The following is a 22,471-nucleotide window of genomic DNA, read 5'->3' on the forward strand; positions in this document are numbered from 1 at the left end:
TTATGTTATTGTGAAAGGGTGTACCGGATGTGATATTACGTTTAACATCTGACTTGACGCGGCTGGTAGGACAAGGCGTAGCTAGTAAACATCACAGAAAGCCGAAAACACACAGCGGACATTAGAGCCTAAAAACACCGACTCTTTAAACATCATACCCGGTTCACACAGAGCCTGTCGGTGTCCTCCGTTCTGCTGTAACCGTCGGTGGTTGTCACAGCAACTGTCAGCGTCCCCAAGAAAAAAGACAGTTGGGGCGTTAGCATAGCAGCCTAGCATAGCAACCTAGCCTTAGCAACAGCAGCTAGCATTAGCATCAGACGATTACAAAGATGATCGCGCTAATCAACAAACTGCTGGACTGGTTCAAGGCGCTATTCTGGAAAGAGGAGATGGAGCTGACCCTAGTAGGGCTGCAGTACTCCGGGAAAACGACCTTCGTCAATGTGATAGCGGTGAGTGTGGAGGGTGGTTTTTATGCTAGCGCCAGCTGTCAGTTAGCATCTGGCTGCATCCATTGTTATCTTGCAGTGGTGAGGTCAGCTAGCTGTGGCTGTACTACTGTAAGCCGCTGAATGAGTTAAGATGATTTAGATGTCACATTGTTATTAGCTTGCTGTGTTTTTCACTGAGAAAACATGCTTTTACGGTCAAACACTTCACCCTTATGTCGGCTGTGATGTGCTGTTTAATCAGAAACATCTGAATTCCTGTATTCGTCCCAGAGGGGACATTTATATAGTTACAGCAGTATAGATGACGACAAATACAAATAACACACTATTAGATAAATAAGGCATGCACATAGTATTTAAAATAAAACATTTACATAAGAACACATTCAGGGAAAAGCAGTATTTATAAGATAAAATAAGTGTAACATTGTAGAATACTGTGTGGTAGAGGGTAGTGTTAAATAAATACAATTTACATAATAACATACAGTCTTGTCGGAATGGACTACCTAAGAAGTATCATCCAGTAGTAATATTAATATTAGCTAGTAAATGTGCACATCTGCTACTTTGCACAATTGTAATGTATATATAATCCAAAGCCAATATGTGTCTATATATTTCTATATATTCCTGTAGCGAGTGAGACTGTATATTGTAGAGTATTTAATATGTTGGTGTCATATACAGCAGATACCTTAGTGATATATGTCCTTTTTTATTGTGAATTGTATATACTGCTGCTAATGTTATTGTATATTTGAACTTGTGTGATGTTTGACAACACTGCTGCTAGGACAAAATCATTTCCTAATTTCTGACAAATACAGTTTCTATGTATCTGCTTTCACGTGGATGTTGTTAACCTCCATACATTGGGATGTTCGTACCAGAATGAAAGGCCGTTTTTTGGGACATTAACCCCCCCATCAGTGGTGCTGGTGGGAAGGCCGGAGGAAGGGTTTTATAGGTCTGGTGATGGAGGATCGATCAGCCTCCTGCTGTCGGAGTGACCTTCCCTCTCTTTAGACTCAGACATCCGCCTCCCCTGCTGACCATGCACACACCACACATCTTTGGGTGACCCACTAACATAGATTTTCCCATTTACCTTATTTATATTAGTGGAAGTTTTGGTATGTACCATCCACTGCTTTTTTAGAATCTGAAATGCATTATTGATGTGTAGGGTAACATGAGGTGCTGTAGCTCTTGAAACAGGCCAACATGTCTGAGTGAATGGAACAGGAAAAACACTGCATTTCATAATTCGTAAGGAACTGTTTTAATGTAGATCAAATCCCAATATTTTAAACCCACATTTCTTTCTATTGAAAATCTGAATTGCAGTTTGGAGTGCAAACTAGAGCCTTACTATACTTTATTCATTCAACATAGTTTTTTGTTTGTTACAGCAGCATGTTCACAGGCACTAGACATGAGATATAGTTACATTGACTATCTAAAGAATACACAATATAACATATGCTATACATCAGGGCTGCTCGATTATGGCAAAAATCATAATCTCGATTATTTGGGTCAATAATTGATATCGTTATTATTAAAAACGATTATCCATTTACTTTGAAAACATCAATTTATTGGAGGAAAAAATGTGAACAGTATGTTTTTAACAGTTGGACTTTAAGTATAATTCAACTGAAAAAATGTATTTGAAAAAAAAAAAGTAATAATAAAAAAATAATCGTTTTATTTCGATTACGTTGTTTTCTAAATGTTGCAAGCCATAATCGTTATTGCGATTAAAACACGATTAATTGAGCAGAATACATTAGAATGCTCTGTAATTATCTACTGCCAAAACAGAAGCATATAAACATTGGATACTATGTACATAAAGCTGATATTTAAATCAATATTTGGGCCTTCTGCATGTCTGTATAGGTGTCATTATAACCACCTTTGCGTGTATAAGCATGTCTGCATTAGAGCCTAAACATATATATAACCGCTGTTCATCTCTACTGTGTTTTAGTTTAACTATTTGTATTTGTGACATTTCGACTTCTCTTAAATCTATCTTTTTATAAATGTTGACCCTCGTGCACTAAGAGCAATGTCTTTCAGTTAAAACATACTTTTTAGAGCTAGAGAGCTAAGGTCCAAACTTATACATGATATAAGCCATGTGTATTCCTTTTTTGAGAGATGACAGGAAACGAGGGGGGGGTGAGTAATGGTATTCCATCTGGACTGAAACCCAGCTGCCATCTTACCCCCTCCCTCGCCAGGAACCCAGTATCTTTGGCATTCTGTTCTGACATTCCTGCCACATATCTCATGACACCAAAATCAATGGAGTGTGTGTGTGTGTGTTTCAGTCAGGCCAGTTCAGTGAAGACATGATTCCTACCGTTGGATTCAACATGAGGAAGATCACAAAGGGCAACGTCACCATCAAGGTTGGTAGCTCCATTCCTCTGCTCCCTTTCTGTAGACCCTTATAAGTGCTATATATTATAATAAAGGCTACAGCTAAGAAATCATTTAATTGTCCACTAATCGAACGTTTTCTTCTCAATTAAACTATAAATCTTTTGTTCTATAAGATGTCAGAAAACAGTGAAAATGTCATGTCGTCCCAGTTTCTCAAAGTCCAAGATGGCGTTAATTTTTTCGTCCAAAACCCCAAATATATAAACTTTAATTTGATATAAATAGAGGAATGCAGGACATCTCGATATTTGAGAATTTTAAACAGCATTTTCTGACATTTCTGCTTGACAACGATTCATGGATAATCAAAGTAGTAGTTTTGATTTAGACTAATCATAATTTTACACTTTACAAATCTCCCATTACAAGTTAACTTTTGTTATATTTGTTCAGGTTTAGACAATGCTACAACACATTTATTGAGTACAGCTAAAATATATTTACTCTACCTCAGTTGTAATCATGTGACCAATTATGTCCAAACAGTCATTTACAACACATCGTACACAGGTATTAGTCTTAGAACAAGCCTAATGGTGAGTAATCTAATTATTTACAATATTTTCATCATTCAAATCTGAGGTATCAATAACATATCAATCAATGGAAGCAACTCAAAGTATTGATTGTGAGGAGCCCCCTCTCACTGTGTGCTCTCCCTCTGTCTGCAGCTGTGGGATATCGGCGGCCAGCCTCGGTTCAGGAGCATGTGGGAGCGTTACTGTCGAGGAGTCAGCGCCATCGTGTAAGTCCTGGTTTCCTAAACTATGGTGACCGTCTCTGTCTGTTACTTTAGATGAAAACAAGGAGCCCGTCTGAGAGAGATTTGGTTACAAAGAACTCAATGGTGCTCTAGGAGGAGATTCAGGTGATAAGGTGGGGGGGTTACCTTGGTTGCTGATTGGCTAATGGTTACACAAGTTCTCTCATGCTCCAACACACAGTTGCACGGGGTGCAGAATAGTTTCATCGGGGTACTGCTTTAGCAGAAATGTTCGTCGGTAAATGAGATGGATTATATTTTTTCATCTTGGTGTTTTCTCTCTCGTGTGAGCTCCACACTTTCACTCTACGGTGTTGTTTACCTTCTGTGACGAGCGAGCTGATGATGTCGCGTCATCATCATCATCATCATCATCATCACTACTTCACGTCAAGACGAGTTAACTTTTTTTTTTTCTCAACTTTCTGTGGAAAAATGCGGGGATTAAGCGGCTTTTTGATAAATATGCGGCCTTTTAAAAATCTGCGCAATTTTGCTGATTATGCGGTAAATTCTGCGATCGCAGAATCGCGTTTTTATGGAGGGTCTAACTATTAACCCAGTTGTGTTGGTGCGATGGGACAGAGAGGCTGCTGGGTAATTGGGTCAGGGTTACTTAACAGAGAGCACTAAAGTTGTTTTGCATGTAGTGAAATTGATTCTGATTGGCTGTGAGATTTTTCTACAACACACGAATTTTAGTTTTCCAGGGCAAAGCATGATATGATAAGGACCACTCAAAGTTAATAAAGTCATTACTTGGAGAACATTTTGAAATAGTTAATAATAGTTCCGAGTATTTGCTGTGCAATTATTCAACTGTGCAATACTGATAACACTTAGGATTCTTACTATACGATGAAAGAAAATCATCTGGTTTTCATCATAATTTATTATAATATTTATATACATCACGTTACATATTCGTAAAATACACATTTATTGTAGGCCTACTTATATTTTGTAGTTCAATCTACACTTTTTTACTTTACTTACTTTACAATGACACTTAAATAGTTTGAATGAACGTACAGATGTTTTAAAGTAATTTTCTTCCTGTTTCAGCTACATGGTGGACGCAGCAGATCCCGAGAAGATCGAAGCCTCAAAGAACGAGCTCCACAACCTGCTGGACAAACCGCAGCTGCAGGGAATTCCTGTAAGGAGCCCAAAACACACACACACACACACACACACACACACACACACACACACACACACACACACACACACACACACACACACACACACACACACACACACACACACACACACACACACACACTCTCTCTCTTATTAGTTCCCTGCGCAGGAACTAATAAAACCCAACTTAATTAAACATGCTAGCAGTTAACTAAATAGATTATTTTAAAACATAACAACCCAGCAGAGGGATTGAATGGACTAAAACAAACCGGTGGAGGAAAGTGAACTTATTTAAAGCCACTGTAGTTCCAGAGTGCTTATACAGTACAGAGCTGTCATCAAAATAAACAACTGTCTTTATGATTATATTACTTATCAATAAAAACTGGCAGATCAGAGATAAGATAAAGCAGCTTGTTTGTTATGTGTGGAAAGGATTGTTTTTCCTTTTTGCTTCAATGGGAAAAGAACAACAACAAATCTTATTGTTATTTAGGGAATCTTTAACTGCTTTTATGGCAAGAAACAAAAAAGCAGGACATGGATGTATTCAAATCAGACAGTGAGTGCTATTTCCACTGACTCTTTGATGCGTTTACACCTTGCTTTTCGGAGATCAGATATCTCCAGAGCTGCTTACGATGACTCGGCGTCATTTCGGACGGAGTGAACCTCGATGACTTTGCTGGCCCGGACAAAAACAAGTTTGGGCCAGATTTGACGTAACATTGGACCTGATTAGAACAACTGAACACAAGCTCTGGTCCCAGATCGTTGTAAACAGGGAAGTGAAAGTGTTGCTGTTTAAAATGCAGAGATGAGACTTTTACGGTCTCTCGACCTCAGCACTTCGTACCTTCCTCCGTGATTGAAATACTTTGTTATGCAGAACAAAAATCAAATATCTTACCTGTAGTTCAACACCTTTGCATCTTCAAATGTTTGTATTATCTGTGTATTTAACTGATGTTTATTCCTGCTGTGTTGTTTTTTCTGTAGGTGTTGGTTCTGGGCAATAAGAGGGACCTACCAGGGGCTCTGGATGAGAAGGAGCTCATAGAGAGGATGTGAGTCTGCTCATTTAAAAAGCTCTTTGGAGACGTGTGATACACAGATATTGTTGTGTGTTTATTTACACGCACGATAATTGAAATATTCCTTAAAGGCAAGGCAAGTTTATTTATATAGCACCTTTCAACACAAGGCAATTCAAAGTGCTTTACAACAAACGAAAGACATTAAGAAAATGACATTTAAAATCAGTCATTAAAAAGAAAAGCTAATAAAATAAACATTAAAAGAAAAAGTACATGGATAAAAGTTACAGTGCAGTCTAAGATATGAATAGTTCAATTAAAAGCAGCGACAAAAAGAAAAGTCTTCAGCCTGGATTTAAAAGTAGTCAGAGTTGCAGCGGACCTGCAGGTTTCTGGGAGTTTGCTCCAGATATTTGGAGCATAATAACTTTGGAGCATAATAACTTTGGAGCATAATAACTTTGGAGCATAATAACTTTGGAGCATAATAACTTTGGAGCATAATAACTTAACGCTTTCTTGTTTCTTGCTTTTTTCTCTCTTAATGTTAGCACTTCTTTTTAATAAACAATACAATTAATCCATAAGAATAACCCCAACATTTTATCCGATATTTTTGCCAGAATAAACAGCATTGTTTTTTACTACTATTATAAGATTTGGGTGCGGTGTGTTTTCACAGCGCCTTAATGAACGATCAGCTCGGAGAAAGGGTGTTTTTGCATTCTGATGCTATTATGTATAACCCTTGTATCAGTGGTGTAAAATGACAATTATATCGCTTGTCGCAATTATTTCTGGTTCAATATATCTTCATAGAAAAGTAGTCATGGAGACGGATACAGCTGTTTGCTCAAAATGAATGTTAAACATCATCTTTAGCTTTAAGTGTTTCAGTTTCTTACTTTAGCTTAACATACATTGGGCTATTGGTGGGAGCAGTACAAAAGTGAAAAGGACCTTGGTGTGAATGTTGATAATACCCTGACATTTAGTGACCATATCCATCGGGCAGCTAACAAAAGCGAATGGTATCCTAGCAACGATCCGTAGGTCACTTATTTGGACTCTGACGCAGTACGTAGTTGATACACCTCTCTTGTACGGCCACTCCTCGAGTATGGGAATGTCGCTTGGTCCTCCATGTACAAAAAGGATGCTGAGCTCACCGAGACAATACGGAGAAGGGCAACGAAGCTGGTTCCAGAACTAAAGGACCTACCATATCAAGAACGACTGCAAAGTCTTAAGATCCCGAGCATGTATTATAGAAGGGTGAGGGGAGATATGATCGAAGTTTTCAAATATCTCCACAACATCTACAAAACATGATGCTCCACTACAACGGGATTATAACACCAGGACTCGTGGACACTGCCTCAAGTTGAAGAAACAGTACTCAAGACTGGCTATCCGCCGCAACTTGTTCAGCCTGCGTGTGGTTGACTTGTGGAATGATCTGCCAGAAAGCGTTGTCACATCCAAGACGGTTAACTGTCTCAAGTCCCTTCTCGACTATTACTGGTCAAACATCACCTTCACTTTGGACTATGTGACTGTTGCCAGCATCCATAGTATATAAAGAACAGTGATCTACTTATTTATTTATCAGCGACAAAGGCCCCATTCACACGGGAACGCAAACGAACCGAATTCGATATCAAAAAAGTCTTCCGTTCACACGGATACGGCTCAATAAACGTGTTCCTTCACACGAGACAGCTCCCACCTTGGGACCCCTTATCGTTTGAGGGGTCCGTTTCCGCGGTTCCGTTACGACCTTGTGTGAACGAACGGGCTATACGAAAGAGAAAAGTAGCGGATACAACTGTTTTGTTCCCGTGTAAACAGCGCCTAAAAGGCCCTAGGCCTACTACAGCCGTATCCTATTGAGTTCTCAGATCTTAATTAAGTAAAAGTAGTAAAACCACTGTTTATAAATACTCAAGTTAAAGTCCTGCAGTTAAAGGTTGACATAGGAAAAGTACATATATATCATAGAAATGTAATTAAAGTCATAATAGTAAAAGTTTTCCTTATATATATATATATATATAAAGTGATGCAATATGTTTCAGATTTCAATAAATGTCTTTATTTTACAGTAATCGTTAATAATACCTAATTTATCAGTTCAATATATATTGTTTTATCAATCATCTGAATCTGCAAAGCTGCAAGACATTTCCTCTATAAAAGTATAAAGTGGCATGACATGGAAATACTCACAAGTACCACAACGTTGTACTTTAGTGCAGTAACAGAGTCATGTGATTGGTCTGTGGTCACATGCTTTTTGGATATCAAGAAACAGACATACCTTGTTTGGGCTTGACCGTAGATAATCATTCTGTTGCATCATCGCAGATCTCAGGTTGTTGTTTCTGCACGACTGTTTTATCCTCTGACTGTCTTTGGAATTGATTTTGGGTTTTTGTGTTTATTCAGGAACCTGTCGGCCATCCAGGACAGAGAGATCTGCTGCTACTCCATCTCCTGCAAGGAGAAAGACAACATCGGTACCACACACACACACACACACACACACACACACACACACACACACACACACACACACACACACACACACACACACACACACACACACACACACACACACACACACACACACACACACACACAGAGTCTCACTCTCACTCTCACATACACACACACACACACACACACACAGTCTCACTCTCACTCTCACACACACACACACACACACACACACACACACACACACACAGTCTCACTCTCACTCTCACTCTCACACACACACACACTTCCTGTCTGACGCCACCTCTGTCTCTCTCTGCAGACATCACTCTTCAGTGGTTGATCCAACACTCCCGGACTAAGAGGAGTTCCTGAGAACACACACGCCCCCCAACAGAACAGGCCACGCCCACCTGTCCTAACACACACACACACACACACACACTTGCTCTTTGATCAAACCCCCCTAACCCCCCCATCCATCATTGTATTTATACCTCCTCACCCCTCGATACTCTTATGGATGCACTGATACCTCATTTTAGTTTTTTTGATTAAAGTATTGAATATAATATATAACTCAGAAGCAGGTAGATCGTGTCAGAAACCGGATCACCTGTTTTCTGGTTTAATCAAACCTAATCATGTCAGGGTTTAAAATCATTAATTACCGTACAATGTTCTGGGATTTATCGCCATAAATGAAATGCGATTTTGAACACAGCTCTCCCAGAACTCATCGTAATTAATTAGAATTGTATATCTTCATCCTTTAACATCATCAAATCATGTGATGGAACAACTTTCCGTCTTCAAAGTTTGATATCCTAAAGGTGGAAAATGCTCATACAGAGTCTCAGAGGGGAAACCCCTGACATGCTGCCTCTGTGGTTTGACAGTTAATTTGAAGCACTAATGACTTGATAAGCTCATTTCCTTCAACAAACAATAGTCCTCTGTACTAAAGCACATTCAAATACCAGCAGGTTATTTTTTTGGAGGCGAAAACTCTCAAAAAAGATTGTGATTTCTGACATTCAACCCTAGTCACTGATGCTTCTTCGCAAAGGTGTTTTAAATCTAATACAACATATATATACGTCTTTATTTATACAATAGTATAAGTGTAATTTCACCCAAATTACAGAACACATACCTTAGTTATAGGGAATATTCCTCCGCTAGAATATACTCCCTGAAAAATCAAAACAGTCGACAGTAAGGTCTGTAGATTAGCCAAAAACAACAACAACAAGAATCCACAGAGAAAATACCTTTTTTTGTAAATTGGGTGAAATTACTTTGACTGTTTAACACTAGCAAACTAAAACGTGGTATGAGTGCATCTGAACAGATCTCCACAACAGCCTCCGTGATAAAACATGTATTTATAAATTGGTTTGGATCCTAAAGAAACATCTTGGTATATAAACATCGGCCATTTTGACTTTTACTCACAAACATAAGCTGTTAAAAAGGGCACTTGCTTACATACTCAAATTAGCATTATTAGCTGGAGCCTGTTGTGTGGATCTTCCTCCACTTCTCCCATGAGCCTCCTCTCCATCCCCTCCCCCACCTTTATCAACAGTAACCACACATCTGCCTTCATCATTTCCTCCCTCCTCTGTTGATTTCCTTGCCTCCTTTCCTCCTTCCTCTCTACCTCCACATCCATCCATCCATCCACACCTCCATTATTTCACATTTATATAATCCTGAGAAGCCCCTCTTCCTCTCGCCTGTTGTAAACTGCTTGTCCTCCTCCGTGTTCCCTCTATCCTTCCTTCCTTTTGGATGTTACCTCCTTTCCTTGCCGCCAAGTCCCGCCCCTTTCACCGCCACTGTTGCTCTCCCGCAGAGCGAGGGATTAAAAACCTTTTTATTGCACTGTTGATTTCGGTTTTGTAAGATATTAATAATGTTAATAATCTTCTTATTGTGACATAACCTGGTCTGTCCAGAAATTAAGGAAGTGGTACTCTAACAGGAGAAGGAGAAATGTCGTTTTGTTTCTGTTCATATCTCTGTAATAAGCTTTTTATTTCTTATTGTTTTATATTGTTATTATTTTGTATTGTTTTTTTTTTGACTTCACAAGTCAGTGTTTTCTGCTCTGAGACGTCTGCTGATTGGACCTGGGGTGTCATGTGATCAAATGCAACGTACACACATCATGTCGGATTAAATGGAGCGATGTAATTAATTAAGCGTTATAACTCCCACATATTAAATGTTTATTTTAAAATCGATTTATTTAAAAGTGTTTATCCCATTATTTTCCTCGTCACATTTCCATCGCTCATGGCACCAGGAGAAAATCGAAATATCGTGATTATCTCAACAGACGATATTCATCTGACTTCATAATATTTAACAGAACATGTCCTCATCCTGTCCTTTAAATAACCACAGAAAACATTACATGGAAGTCTTTGGCTGCCAACATTAATGATTTATAATGCTTTTCTTTGCAGGTTGTGTAGTAATGACTTTAAATATCATAATTAAATTATAATTATATTGTTGAAAATGAAAAATTGCCATCACAATAAAAACAAATTGGTACTTTTCAGTGTACTACCTGTCATATGGAGTGGAATTGATTGTAAAACTGGCAGAAAATGTTCAAATTAAAGTGAAACAATTAAATAGCGACCTTGACGTTGCAATTATATTAAAATGACATCCTGGATTTAGCTTTTTTCTAAGACTATGTAAATGGATATTTCTTAGGTCATTTTCACATTTATGAATTCCAAAAAATAAGACCTGGGCAGCCATTGGCTTTCAAATAAACTATTGTTACTGAATTGTTGTGTTTATGATAAACACAATAAGCAAGGAATGTGGTTTAAGGGCAGGATTTGGACTGTGGTGAACCAGAATGATGCTGCACAAGAAAATCTAATTGTATCCATTTATTCAGCTGGTCTAAGTCTACCACAGCTAATGGTGGAAGCAAAGCATTGTGGGTTTTTCTTTGGTGTGAAGGGCAGCATTTTTAAGCATTCAAGCCTTTAGCTAGACAGTTAAGTAATCCATTTTATTCAAACGGCATCGACTTTAGCAAAAGCAAGTATTAAAAAGTACGTTTATACAGCTTTATGTCCAAAATATACTTATCGAATAAGAAGGAGGTTTTACGAGAAGTACCGATGAAAACCAGATCAAAAGGTTTTCATCCAAAGTCAAGCGTTAGCACTTACATTCATACAAAGATCTTCATTAACATTTTGCTTACATTGCCACGCTATTCTCGCAGTACTTATGTTCCTGTTTGATTCATTTGTAACATCTATGTGAAGTACTGACACTTCCTGGTCCTGACAGCAGCCAATCAGACTGCAGAACAAACGGGAAAAGGAAGCACATTACCTGTCTGTATGATGTTCTGTACTAGGGTTGTTTCATTTAAGAGTGGTCTAACTGTCAGTGAATGTGGGGGTTACACTTTACACTGTCGGTTCAAACAAGGTCAGTGTGGCTTCATGTTGGCTAAGTACTCTCCAAATTCAAAGTCCATATTTAGACAAGAACGCTCCAAATTTCTAGTTTAGAAATGTTCTACCTCTGCCGGTTTTTATCAAGGTTGCTAAGGCTGCTTGTTAAGATCCTTTTTGATATCGATACATCTGTTTAATACTTATCTGATAAGTTGTTTGGTCTCTTTAAACCCCATCACAAGTTCTTTTAGCTGCACATGTCCTTGAAAATGACTAAAAACTACAAATTGCGACTGCTATAGAAGATTCAAACTCCCAACAAATGCAATATCCAACTCCTATTAAAGCGAGAACAAGCTACCAAGGACTCGCTGAAAAAAAGAACCATGAACGTTAAATAGAACTCCCAACAATATGCTAGATCGAACCGAAACAATACATTGAACTCCCAAATACTCAAGATACAACCCCTAAAAACTCTCGACCGAAACATCCTTAAACCCCCAAATCCTCGAGACCACACCCCCCAAATATTCGAATTCAACCCCGAACAACGTCAGATCAAACTCACTGCAATGCTTTGACTAAGTCCTTATTGAAAGATTGGTTTCTACAGCAGAGCCAAACGCAGCAGCGATGCTAAAGCTGCAAAAAAAGTTAGCATCTTCAGCTCGACAGTGAAAAGCTTCTTATTTATTTACTTCCTGAAACCATTATAGGAAATAGGAGTAGGCAGGAAACAACAAAAAGCACACAGCACATCAATTGGATCAAATAACCCTGTTTGATTTCCAAAAGTGAAAACGACTACCTTCGGGAAGTCGCACAAACCAAAGTCAACTTAATTGTCAATCTCAAAATATGTTTGTACACACAGAAAGATCGAAATACTGTTTCTCACAGTCCTGAGTATTTCGATCTGTCCATGCGTGTTCAAACATATTGACTTTGACCAATGGAAGCAGCCCCGTAATTAGAAGGTTGGAAATAAGTTCCGGTCATTGATTGGACGAGCACTTGGTTTTAAGAAATCCCGTTAACACTAAAAACGTCTGTGGAGTCAAAAAAGCCTTAATTTGTTAATTTATACCCAAAACGCATGGGATCTCACTGACGGACAGACCTGAAGTCTAAATGTGTTGTTTGCTGGTAAACTGAGCCACTTTAAGGAGTTTACCAGCATGTCGTATGACGTCAGAGCAACGCCTGCAGATGACCGCTGTCGATATTCCCTGTACTTGTTGATCAGGTCGAGCAGCTCTTTTCTGATTGGCTCTTCTGTTTTGCATGCTGAGGGCAGGGATTGTATATTTGTGGGACCTGATGAAATAAATGGTTATTTTGGTGCAATTTCATCAAAATAAAGGCCGTAATCCAGTGAATCAACCTGAGTGTTAAACTGCAGGAAAGTCATGTAAGCACACAACATGAGATGTACTAAAAAAAAAGGTGCAATAAACAGACGTATCGACATGTGCTTATATTTGATTCCACATGCTTATAGTGTCTGAGAAGGATCACGTAAAGACTGCTTGTGCTTACCTTACTTTTCTTACACTGGATTCAGGTCATTGTAAAGTTTCACGTGATCTTTTTATGGCAAATACTCTAACGTCTTGTGATTCTGCACGTGCAAACAGACACCGTACAGGATCTCAAATGTTTAATGAGCATCCTGTACGGTTAACTCTTTATCAACTGTTGGAGTTGTTTTGAAGAAGTTGCATCAACATGTGAACAAATCCAGAAGAAATGACCAATTCACTTTTGAGAGAATCTTCTTAAATACTTCTCCACTTATAATTACGAAGACTTGTAGTACTATAGCAAGTTGTATTAATATGGACCTAAAATGTATTAATCATTTAACAAAAAGGTATTTTTTTATTTAAAGCAATCTGGCAGAACAATAGTGAAGTTAGTTTCAAACAATTTCACAAATTCATCAAGAAGCACTTCTGATTTGAATTAAAAAGTCGTATTTATTTAATTCTAAGAAATGTAATGCACGAGTCGAGTTTATTTGTAAAAGTCTAGGCTCACCAGCCCGATAACAAATAAAGAAAACAACACGTTTTTATCAAGTAAAAGAAACGAATCGAACTAATTATGTGTTGACTTTAAACTACATTTGAGCTGAATCACATTTTCTGACTGGATTTCTCTCGTGTCGTTGCCTGTCCTGTAGATTTGTTCTTTAGTGAAGGTTTGTACGTGCAGAGGAACATGTGCAGACGGCCGTCACTTTGAACTGTTTGTACACTATTGTTTGATTCAGTTGATATGATGTGTTTTAATAGAAACATGCTTGTGTATGATACTAATTAAATAATATGGAGAAACAACAATCCATATCTTTCTTTTTGAATTATTCTATGTATTAAATGTATATCAGTGTATGTATCTATAGTTATTTTATTGTTCTAACAATATTATCATTAATACATGGAGGAAAAAGAGTAACCGTATTTCTTTAATAAGCTTTATAGGTCAACATCTAATACAACAAAGAAAATGACAAAAACCTGCCGGCAGAATGAAAAAGACCGAAAGAATAAATCATCCAATGTCCATCTTTTTATAGTATTTTTTAAATAAAAAATGTTAAGTTCTCTGGCTCCATGGGGTCACTGCTTGTATTTAGTTCGCAAATGTGTGTCATTTCACTGATAAAGTTACAGTAAATGAATAAAACTTATATTATTAAGTCAGACACCCGGGTGTAAATAGCTTTGTTAGCTACAGACAGAGGTAGGAAGTAACAAAGTAGAAATAGTTTGTTACTGTAAGTAGATTTTCAGATTTTACTTAAGTATTTATTTTTCTGACGACTTTTTACTTTTACTCCCTACATTTGAACACAAATACCTGTACTTTCTACTTCTTACATTTTCAATACATGCTCGTTACTTTCGTTTTAATGGATGTGAGGTGAATTATCAATAATTTGTATTTTGCATCACTTCCCCGACATCAAGACTGATTTAAAACTAAATGGATGTGACAATAACACGTAGAGACGACGGGCCATGGCGTGCAGATCATAGACGAGAGACGAAAACAACGTAAAAGACGTATGAGGAAACATCTAGGCAGAGACGTTAAGGGAGAAAGGTCTAACGGCATAATGTCCATGAGTAACGCTTACAGTCAGCGGCAGGACTGAAAATGAAGATAACATCGAGGAGGCGACTCATCAGACCTCCAGCAAGACATCAGCCATGGCCTAACTTCAGGGAGATGTTTGAAGTTGTGGGCGCAACAAATGATTCGTGGCGAATGCACTATAATCATTTTAGTTTGATTTGTTGTGCACAATGTAGTGACTGCTTTTCGTTTTTTGTTTACTTAGTTGTGTTCTCTGTATTTTATGTCTGTGCTTTGTGTAAGAATGTGTAACGTTGCTGCCTTCTTGGCCAGGTCAGCATTGTAAATGAGATTGTGTCTCAATGTTTTCATCTGGTTAAATAACAAATAAATACTAAATAAATACATTCGGACTATATTAAAGGGGACCTATTATGCAAAATGCATTTGTGTACGTCTTTTATACATGAATATGAGTCCCCGGTGTGTCAGGGAACTCACCAAGTGTCAGAAAACACAACCCTCTCTCTTTTCCTCCATACCCAAATCTCTAAAAACGGGGGCTGCAACGGATCTGATACAGATTTGAAATATCTCTGACGTCAGAAACAAGGAGCTCTGCCTATGGGCAAATCTCCACCTATCAGGAGGAGACAGCCACGGCCATTGAGACGCTGTAGTACATATGCCAGGCCTGTAAGTGGCGCTGTAATCTGCCACAAAAGCAGCGAAGAAGACTTCTCTCAGAATCAGCCCTTGCAAAAACAGGGCTGGAAAAGAGCAAATAGAGCGAAATGAGGCATGGCTAAAATGCATGATCTGTTTGGTATTTTGAAAAAAAAACTTGGCAGACATGTTTTATATAGGTATGGCCCTACAATATATGTTTCAAATATAGCATGATAGGTCCACTTTAAGGCAAAGTAACCCATCTACAATGTTGGTGACAGCAAATACAGGTACTTTGTTTTTGTTGTTCACGCTGAATACATTCAGAATGGCAGTAATACAAGTTGAAATGAAGCTCCTTTTCACTTATATTATATTATATTAATATGATGTAAGGTTCAGTGAGCTTTGCACAAAAACAGCCAGTTTAAAGTTACTTTTTACTTTGAGTACATTTCAGAGACTTTTACCAAAGTATTTTTTTACACAAGTATCTGTACTTCTATTTAAGTAAAGAGAGTGTGTACTTTTGCCACCTCTGCAGGTCATACAGGAAACATAGACTTTATACAATTTGACATTAATTCAACACATAATGATATAACTGCGGCTCATGGTTACAACATGAGTGGCATTTATTTTGGTTTTGCAGCTTTTCCATCCAACTAATACAACAATAAAGTGTCAGCTGTTTTTAGAGCGGCAATGTTACTGATGAGACAGCAGGGGGCAACACACACACACACAAACCTAAGTGTGTGTGTGTGTGTGTGTGTGTGTGTGTGTGTGTGTGTGGGGTCAGCGTTGGGTTCCGATTCACTAATTTGTCTCATCTCTCAATTTGCTGAGCTCAGCAGTTCAGCTGTTTGATGAAATACAGTCGGACTGAAGGATGTCCTGGTTCCCATTTTATACAGGAACTCTCATTATTCTGTTCACTGGTTGGTCCCTGTCAGATCTATCTTCTATAACTGATGTCCTTGGATCAATATCAATTACTGCTTTATTAATGTGTATGATTCATTTCACTGCTGTGTTTAACTCCTTTATTTACTGTTGGCTAGTTTAATCTGCAGCAATGCATCATGTTCTTCATCATATCTCTTCTCCTTCTTCTTCCTCATCTCTCAAGTAAATAAAACAATTATAATATAGTATTTTGATTAGTCCCTTGTTCAGCATTTCTTTCCTTTTTACCTTTTAATTTTGGTATTGTCGTATTATTTTATGTAGTTATTGATACCTGACTTCGTCATTTAAGAATTGAAATGTTTTTCATTTTCTTTTAATACATTTTGAAAGTTATTTATCATAAAGTTTGTAGGTATTTCACAAAAATGGATGTAATTGGATAAATCACGGGAGGGCACATAACTTGATTTTCTGCCATCCTGCTTTAACTTACTTTGTTTTCTAGTGCCTTGACTGTAGGAATAATATTGAATTACTTAATGAATTTAAAAACAACATCAATGTGGACCTTTGTGGCTGCCGGCCTGGACATGGCCACCAGAGGAAGGTTATGTCACATCCCAGCGACCGCTCTAATCATTCAGAGGGTTTCCTTTTTCTTTTTGTAATGGTGGCTAATTGACAGTTCAGAGGAGAGTATAAAAAAAGCGAGTGGAGCTCAACTTTCTCAGAGATTGAAAAGCAGACGGACAAAAAAAGACCAGAAAGGAGGAGAAAATAGAAGCTGGTCATCGGGCTTTAACGTGACCGCACTGATAAAAACTTCATCCATCCTTTCTCCATCCTCAGTCCCTCCCTCCTCTTCCTCCTCTGTGCTACTTGTCAACAAGTGGGTAAAACTTTTCTTTCACAGTGTGAAGTAAGGGTGTGTGTGTGTGTCTGAGTGTGTGTGTGTGTGTGTGTGTGTGTGTGTGTGTGTCTGTACTAGGACTACTTTTATACCAATCAACAAAGAAGAAGGCCTCAGTGTTTCCTGTCTGCAGTACAAGGTGGTCCCTCCAGTGTGTGTGTGTGTGTGTTCGCTCCCAGTGAGAGTCAACGTAGCGCTCCATCGGGGACCCCATGCTCGTTGTCATGGCAACAGTATCCCCTTTACCTCCCCCCTCTTCTCCACTCACTCCTTCCCTCATCAGTTTTCCCACAGAACAAAACCAACATTGTACTCTCTCTGTGTGTGTGTGTGTGTGTGTGTGTGTGTGTGTGTGTGTGTGTGTGTGTGTGTGTGTGCGTGTGCGTGCATGCGTGTGCGTGAGACATTCAGGTCAGATTAGTTTGTGTTCATTGAGCCTGTGTTCAGGGAGAAACACACACATATATACTCTCGCACACACACTTGTCGCTCTTCATTCACTCACAATGTGCTGCTGATGAGAGGGCTAAGATGCGCACACACACACACACACACACACACACACACACACACACACACACACACACACACACACACACACACACACACACACACACACACACACACACACACACACACACACACACACACACACACACACAAGTAGTGCTTCATATCAGTTGGATTCACATGCTGAGTGAGAGGTTCAACACTTCTTCTGAAACGTTCACACAGTTTTAAAGTAAACAGTTCAAAGAGGAAATTCGTTTTTGCCGTCACAGTTTTCCAAATTCCCAAATAAATCCACAATCATTTAAAATCAGGACCATGTGCCGCCGTGGTCACAGTGCTAAATTCAACTTATATTGCATTAGAAATAAGGAATATGACAATCATATCAGTCACTTATATTTTTGTCTAAAAACAAACTTAGGGAGTGGCTAGTGTCTGATAAGCTGGGCTGAGGTGGTTCAATTGCTTATAAAGGTCCGGACACACCAATCAATCGTCTTTATCTCTCATTTCTAAGCAAATGTCTAGTCTAGATTTAAATGTGATGTAATGATCTCCTCTGGGAAGGGTTAGTCTCACTGAATCTATAGGGACACACCAATCTGACAACAAAGAACTGACACGGACGGACCCCGACTGTTGCGTCGCCTCGCGTCTCTGCGTCTTGGCCATGTTTCACACTGGAACAAACCGCAAAGACTTCAGCCCAGGGTCGGCTCTAGAACAAATCAAATGGGGGGGGCAATCATTTACCAAGGGGGGGCACACACTAACGTCAACAACCAACACACAAACACCAACGCAACTTCAATTAAAAAAACATGCTGTAAAGTCTGTTGTTTTTCATACACATTGCAGGGTGTAGTGCTATTTTATAGCGCACCTATGACTTGTGCATACATGCACGGTTGTGGCACGACCACCAAAACAGAAACATATGGACATAGGCCACCATATACAAAGTGTGCAAATGTATTTAGTATCCTATCCATGTGAACATGTTTTAGGTGGGGGTGGACCTAACCTCCTCTAGGAGGGTCTGGGGGCATGCTCCCCCGGGAAGATTATTTTTAAAATATTGAAGTTAAATACATCAATCTGATGCACTTTGAGAGCAAAATGAAGAGATCTATGGATAGCCTACATCTCTCAACATCCATATGAAACAGAACTGTACACAGATTTACTTTTTCTTTATGGATATTTTACTAATCACTCCCCTTTTAAACTGTATTCTTGTGTTACTGTCCTATAGTATTTCATACCCGTTTTTCATTTATTCTCTTAATAACTATAATATGATCATATAAAGGTAGCCTATTCCTCGCAAATACTTGTTTACATAAATGGTGACCAAACCGTTTGAGACCCACTGAGATAAGTTAACCTACAGTAAAGTTAACTATCTAAATACTGAGAGTCCTTACCTCACTGAGCTGACGTTATAAGATCCTCTCAGTCTGACAGGAGAGGACTCTCCTCCACCTTGGTGTAGAAACAGCCCTTTATATCCGTTAGCATAGCTAGCTAACCAGATGCTAACAACAACATTCCACGTTACCGCTCGCGCACTCACAAAATGCGCTCGTGCCACACACACACAGAGAGCCGAGCTTGAATGAAACACAGAGACCCAGAAGTAGGCTACTTGTACTGTACTGTATATCATATTATTTTCGATGGCTTTACTGTATAATCAGTGTAACAGATGAACAGATCGCCACTGGGCTTTCATCTAAACACACAGCCACGTTATGATAACAAAACAAAAGTCGGGGGTCATTGGTCAAGCAACACACCAATCAGAGAGCAGCAGTGAGCACACCTCAGGCTGTGTTTCATATTTGTATTATTTATTTCTGATGTATTTCACACAAACAACCTTTAGTGGAAACGTTTTCACTTATATGATTAAAAGAAAAAAAAACGGCAAAGTGGCAAGGCTTGCCCACCCTGCATTGGGGGGGCACAGTGACTCATTTGGGGGGGCATGCCTGGCCCGCGAATGACCCCCCATGACGCCGATCCCGCTTCAGCCGACGGCCAAGAAGCACGTACGAACTGCGCATGTGTGAGTGGCAATAACTCTCCTGACCAGCAGGCGGCGGTAGTGTGTATTCGTCATTCAAAAGAGGCAACAACCAGAAGACAGACTGCGTGATAACCGAGAGAAGAAGAACAGACTGCGTGATATAAACAAACAACAAGTCGCGTGTGCGTTCCATTTTCACTCTACAACGAGAAGCTCACGGGGCTTTCCCGAACCTGTGTCAAGAGCTGGAGTTAAATGAAATCTCAGATTTGCCTTCTTAATAGTTTGTTTGGGTCCCTAACTTCCGTTTCGCTTCTCATGCACTGATTCGCTAGCTGAACAGCCAATCGGAGTGATTGCTTTGGCCGACTGCCCGCCGATTCGGTTGAAAAGACCCGACGGTGCGGGACACACCAATCTGAGTAGGGCGTGTCGACGCTCATCGTTGGCCTGACGCCCACCGACGCCGATAATCGGCCTGGTGTGTGTCTTAAGAGACATATTTGGAGAGTTGCTTGATAGCCAAATACGAATAGTTCACATCCTCTTTGCATCTGTGCAGAACCACATTGCTGATGAGTGATGGACAAACTCTAAATGAGGATTCCAATGAATTATTTTCCTGGTAAAACTGACTTTGGCCAACCTTTCCCAATTAAGGTCTTCTTTCCTGATTGATTTTAGAGAATCTGTCTACTTTTGCTCACAGATGTTTGTTTTGGCGTACTCCGGCACTGAGTCAGGGAGATCTATAAAGGTAAGTGAGAAGTGGATGTGAAGCGTAGACTCACCTAACGGATAGATGTGGGACTCGAACCTGTGACCTTTCTGTTACGTAACAGTTGGTTCCCATCCAGTCTGTCCTCGAGATGTTCTCGCATGACCAATGGTGGTCTAGTCGCCCCTGTGTGTGTGTGTGTTTCTGTGTGTGTGTGTGGCTTCATTAGTGAACAGAGGTGGTCTGTTCAGTAGTTTGTATCAGAGGGGCGAGCTCTCATCACTACTAATGAGAACAACATCACCAACCTCCTGAAACACTCTGTTCCTCCAGCTCTCCATGAATCTCTCTCTGTTTCCCTACTTCTTTTCTTACTCACTTTTTAAAATGTCAGTTTACCTATGTTAAACTTATTTTCTCACTTTCCTGGAGTATCGCTGGTCAGGTTTCCGTTGAAAAGTATCGCAAATTAAACAGAATTTTGAGGAAACTGGTAAAAGAACATTTGAATGATTTCTGGTGTCCACCCACTTCCACTATGCGTAAAAGAACCACCAGATTGGCATTTTGGTCGTCGCCATCTTGTTATTTTTGGGACACAGGAAGGTGGAGCCATGTGTAACCAACTGCTTCAATATATTCTTGTCATTGTTGTTAAAATAGACTTTCATGAACTGAAAACTGTAGTTTGAGTAGTTAGATAAAAACACGTCCCAGGTACAGGTAGCCCCGCCCCAAAGCATACCCTGCTTTATTGTGACCATAAGATACAAAATGAACATCATGCTGCATTCAAAAAGACCTAAAACTAGCCATTGGGACCAAACATTTATTAGAAAAAGTATTAAACATGGTCATAAATCAAGTCATAAGCATGTCTCATAGACTTCTATACAATCTGACAACCTGTTGAGGTTTGTCAGATGCGATTTGCCAAAACGTTTTGAAGTAAGCCACAACTGAATCCAGATGATCAATTATGATAATATAAATGACCCCTTGAGCAAGGCACCGGACACCCCCCCACCCCCTCACTCCCATTGCTCCCCGGGCGCTGTCCAATAGCGGCCCACTGCTCCTAGTACTAGACTCCTGGTACTAGGATGGGTTAAAAGCAGAGAACACATGTCACTGTGTGTGAGGGTTTCATCCCTCCGATTCTATTCTATTCTATTCTGAAATGTTATTCTTGAGGTTATAGAACAAGCCATCAGTAGGGTAATTGTTTCATAGACTTCTATACATTCTGACCTCTTTCTGTAAGCTGTTGAAGTTTGTCGATGCGATTTGCAGAGCTGTTTTTGAAAAAGCCACAACTGAATCCAGACCTTCAATTATATGATCTTAATTATTCTGAAATGGGCCATTTTATTATTCAGGTTATTTATGACTGAGAAAGGGCTGTCTGACAGTGATCACGTTTGTGCCAGAAGTTTCTTTAAATAGTCTTTGCATCATTTTGTGGAGAGCAGGACAGAAGAAATCATTTTCCTTTAAATGTGTAAGTCCTCTTCATGGGCTGTCGGGGGTAACGAGGCGAAGACAAGGATGGAGGGGGGGGGGGCTCACATTGATTAGAATAGAGTTTGAGTTTCTAAATTAACAGAACTGTGTGTGTGTCCGTGTGTGTGTGTGTGTGCGAATTTGGGCTGGGATCCCATGGCAACGGGACAGTAGTGAGGTCATTGATATGCAGCAGCCGCTCTGAGGAGAGAAAATCTTCTCAGAGCGGATTCCTTTACACCGTTTAAAACGACATGACAGACACACAACAAAAAGCTTTAATGAGCTTCTGCATAAAGCACATTTTTCATGTTGTGTGTT

The 22,471-nt window shown here is 39.4% G+C and overlaps 1 protein-coding gene across 1 annotated transcript; it reads left to right on the forward strand.

Moving 5' to 3' along the window:
- Window positions 1-29: 29 nt before the first annotated feature.
- LOC117536301 (ADP-ribosylation factor-like protein 8A) lies at window positions 30-11,016 on the forward strand. The gene is made up of 7 exons (XM_034201092.1): window positions 30-455; window positions 2,801-2,881; window positions 3,587-3,660; window positions 4,744-4,837; window positions 5,824-5,891; window positions 8,310-8,380; window positions 8,683-11,016. Exons 1-7 carry the CDS (start codon window positions 333-335, stop codon window positions 8,733-8,735), a joined length of 564 nt encoding a protein of 187 aa, XP_034056983.1. The 5' UTR covers window positions 30-332; the 3' UTR covers window positions 8,736-11,016.
- Window positions 11,017-22,471: the final 11,455 nt, after the last annotated feature.

The sequence above is a fragment of the Gymnodraco acuticeps genome, unplaced genomic scaffold, assembly GCF_902827175.1.
Source record: "Gymnodraco acuticeps unplaced genomic scaffold, fGymAcu1.1, whole genome shotgun sequence".
In the NCBI taxonomy this organism is placed as follows: Eukaryota; Metazoa; Chordata; class Actinopteri; order Perciformes; family Bathydraconidae; genus Gymnodraco; species Gymnodraco acuticeps.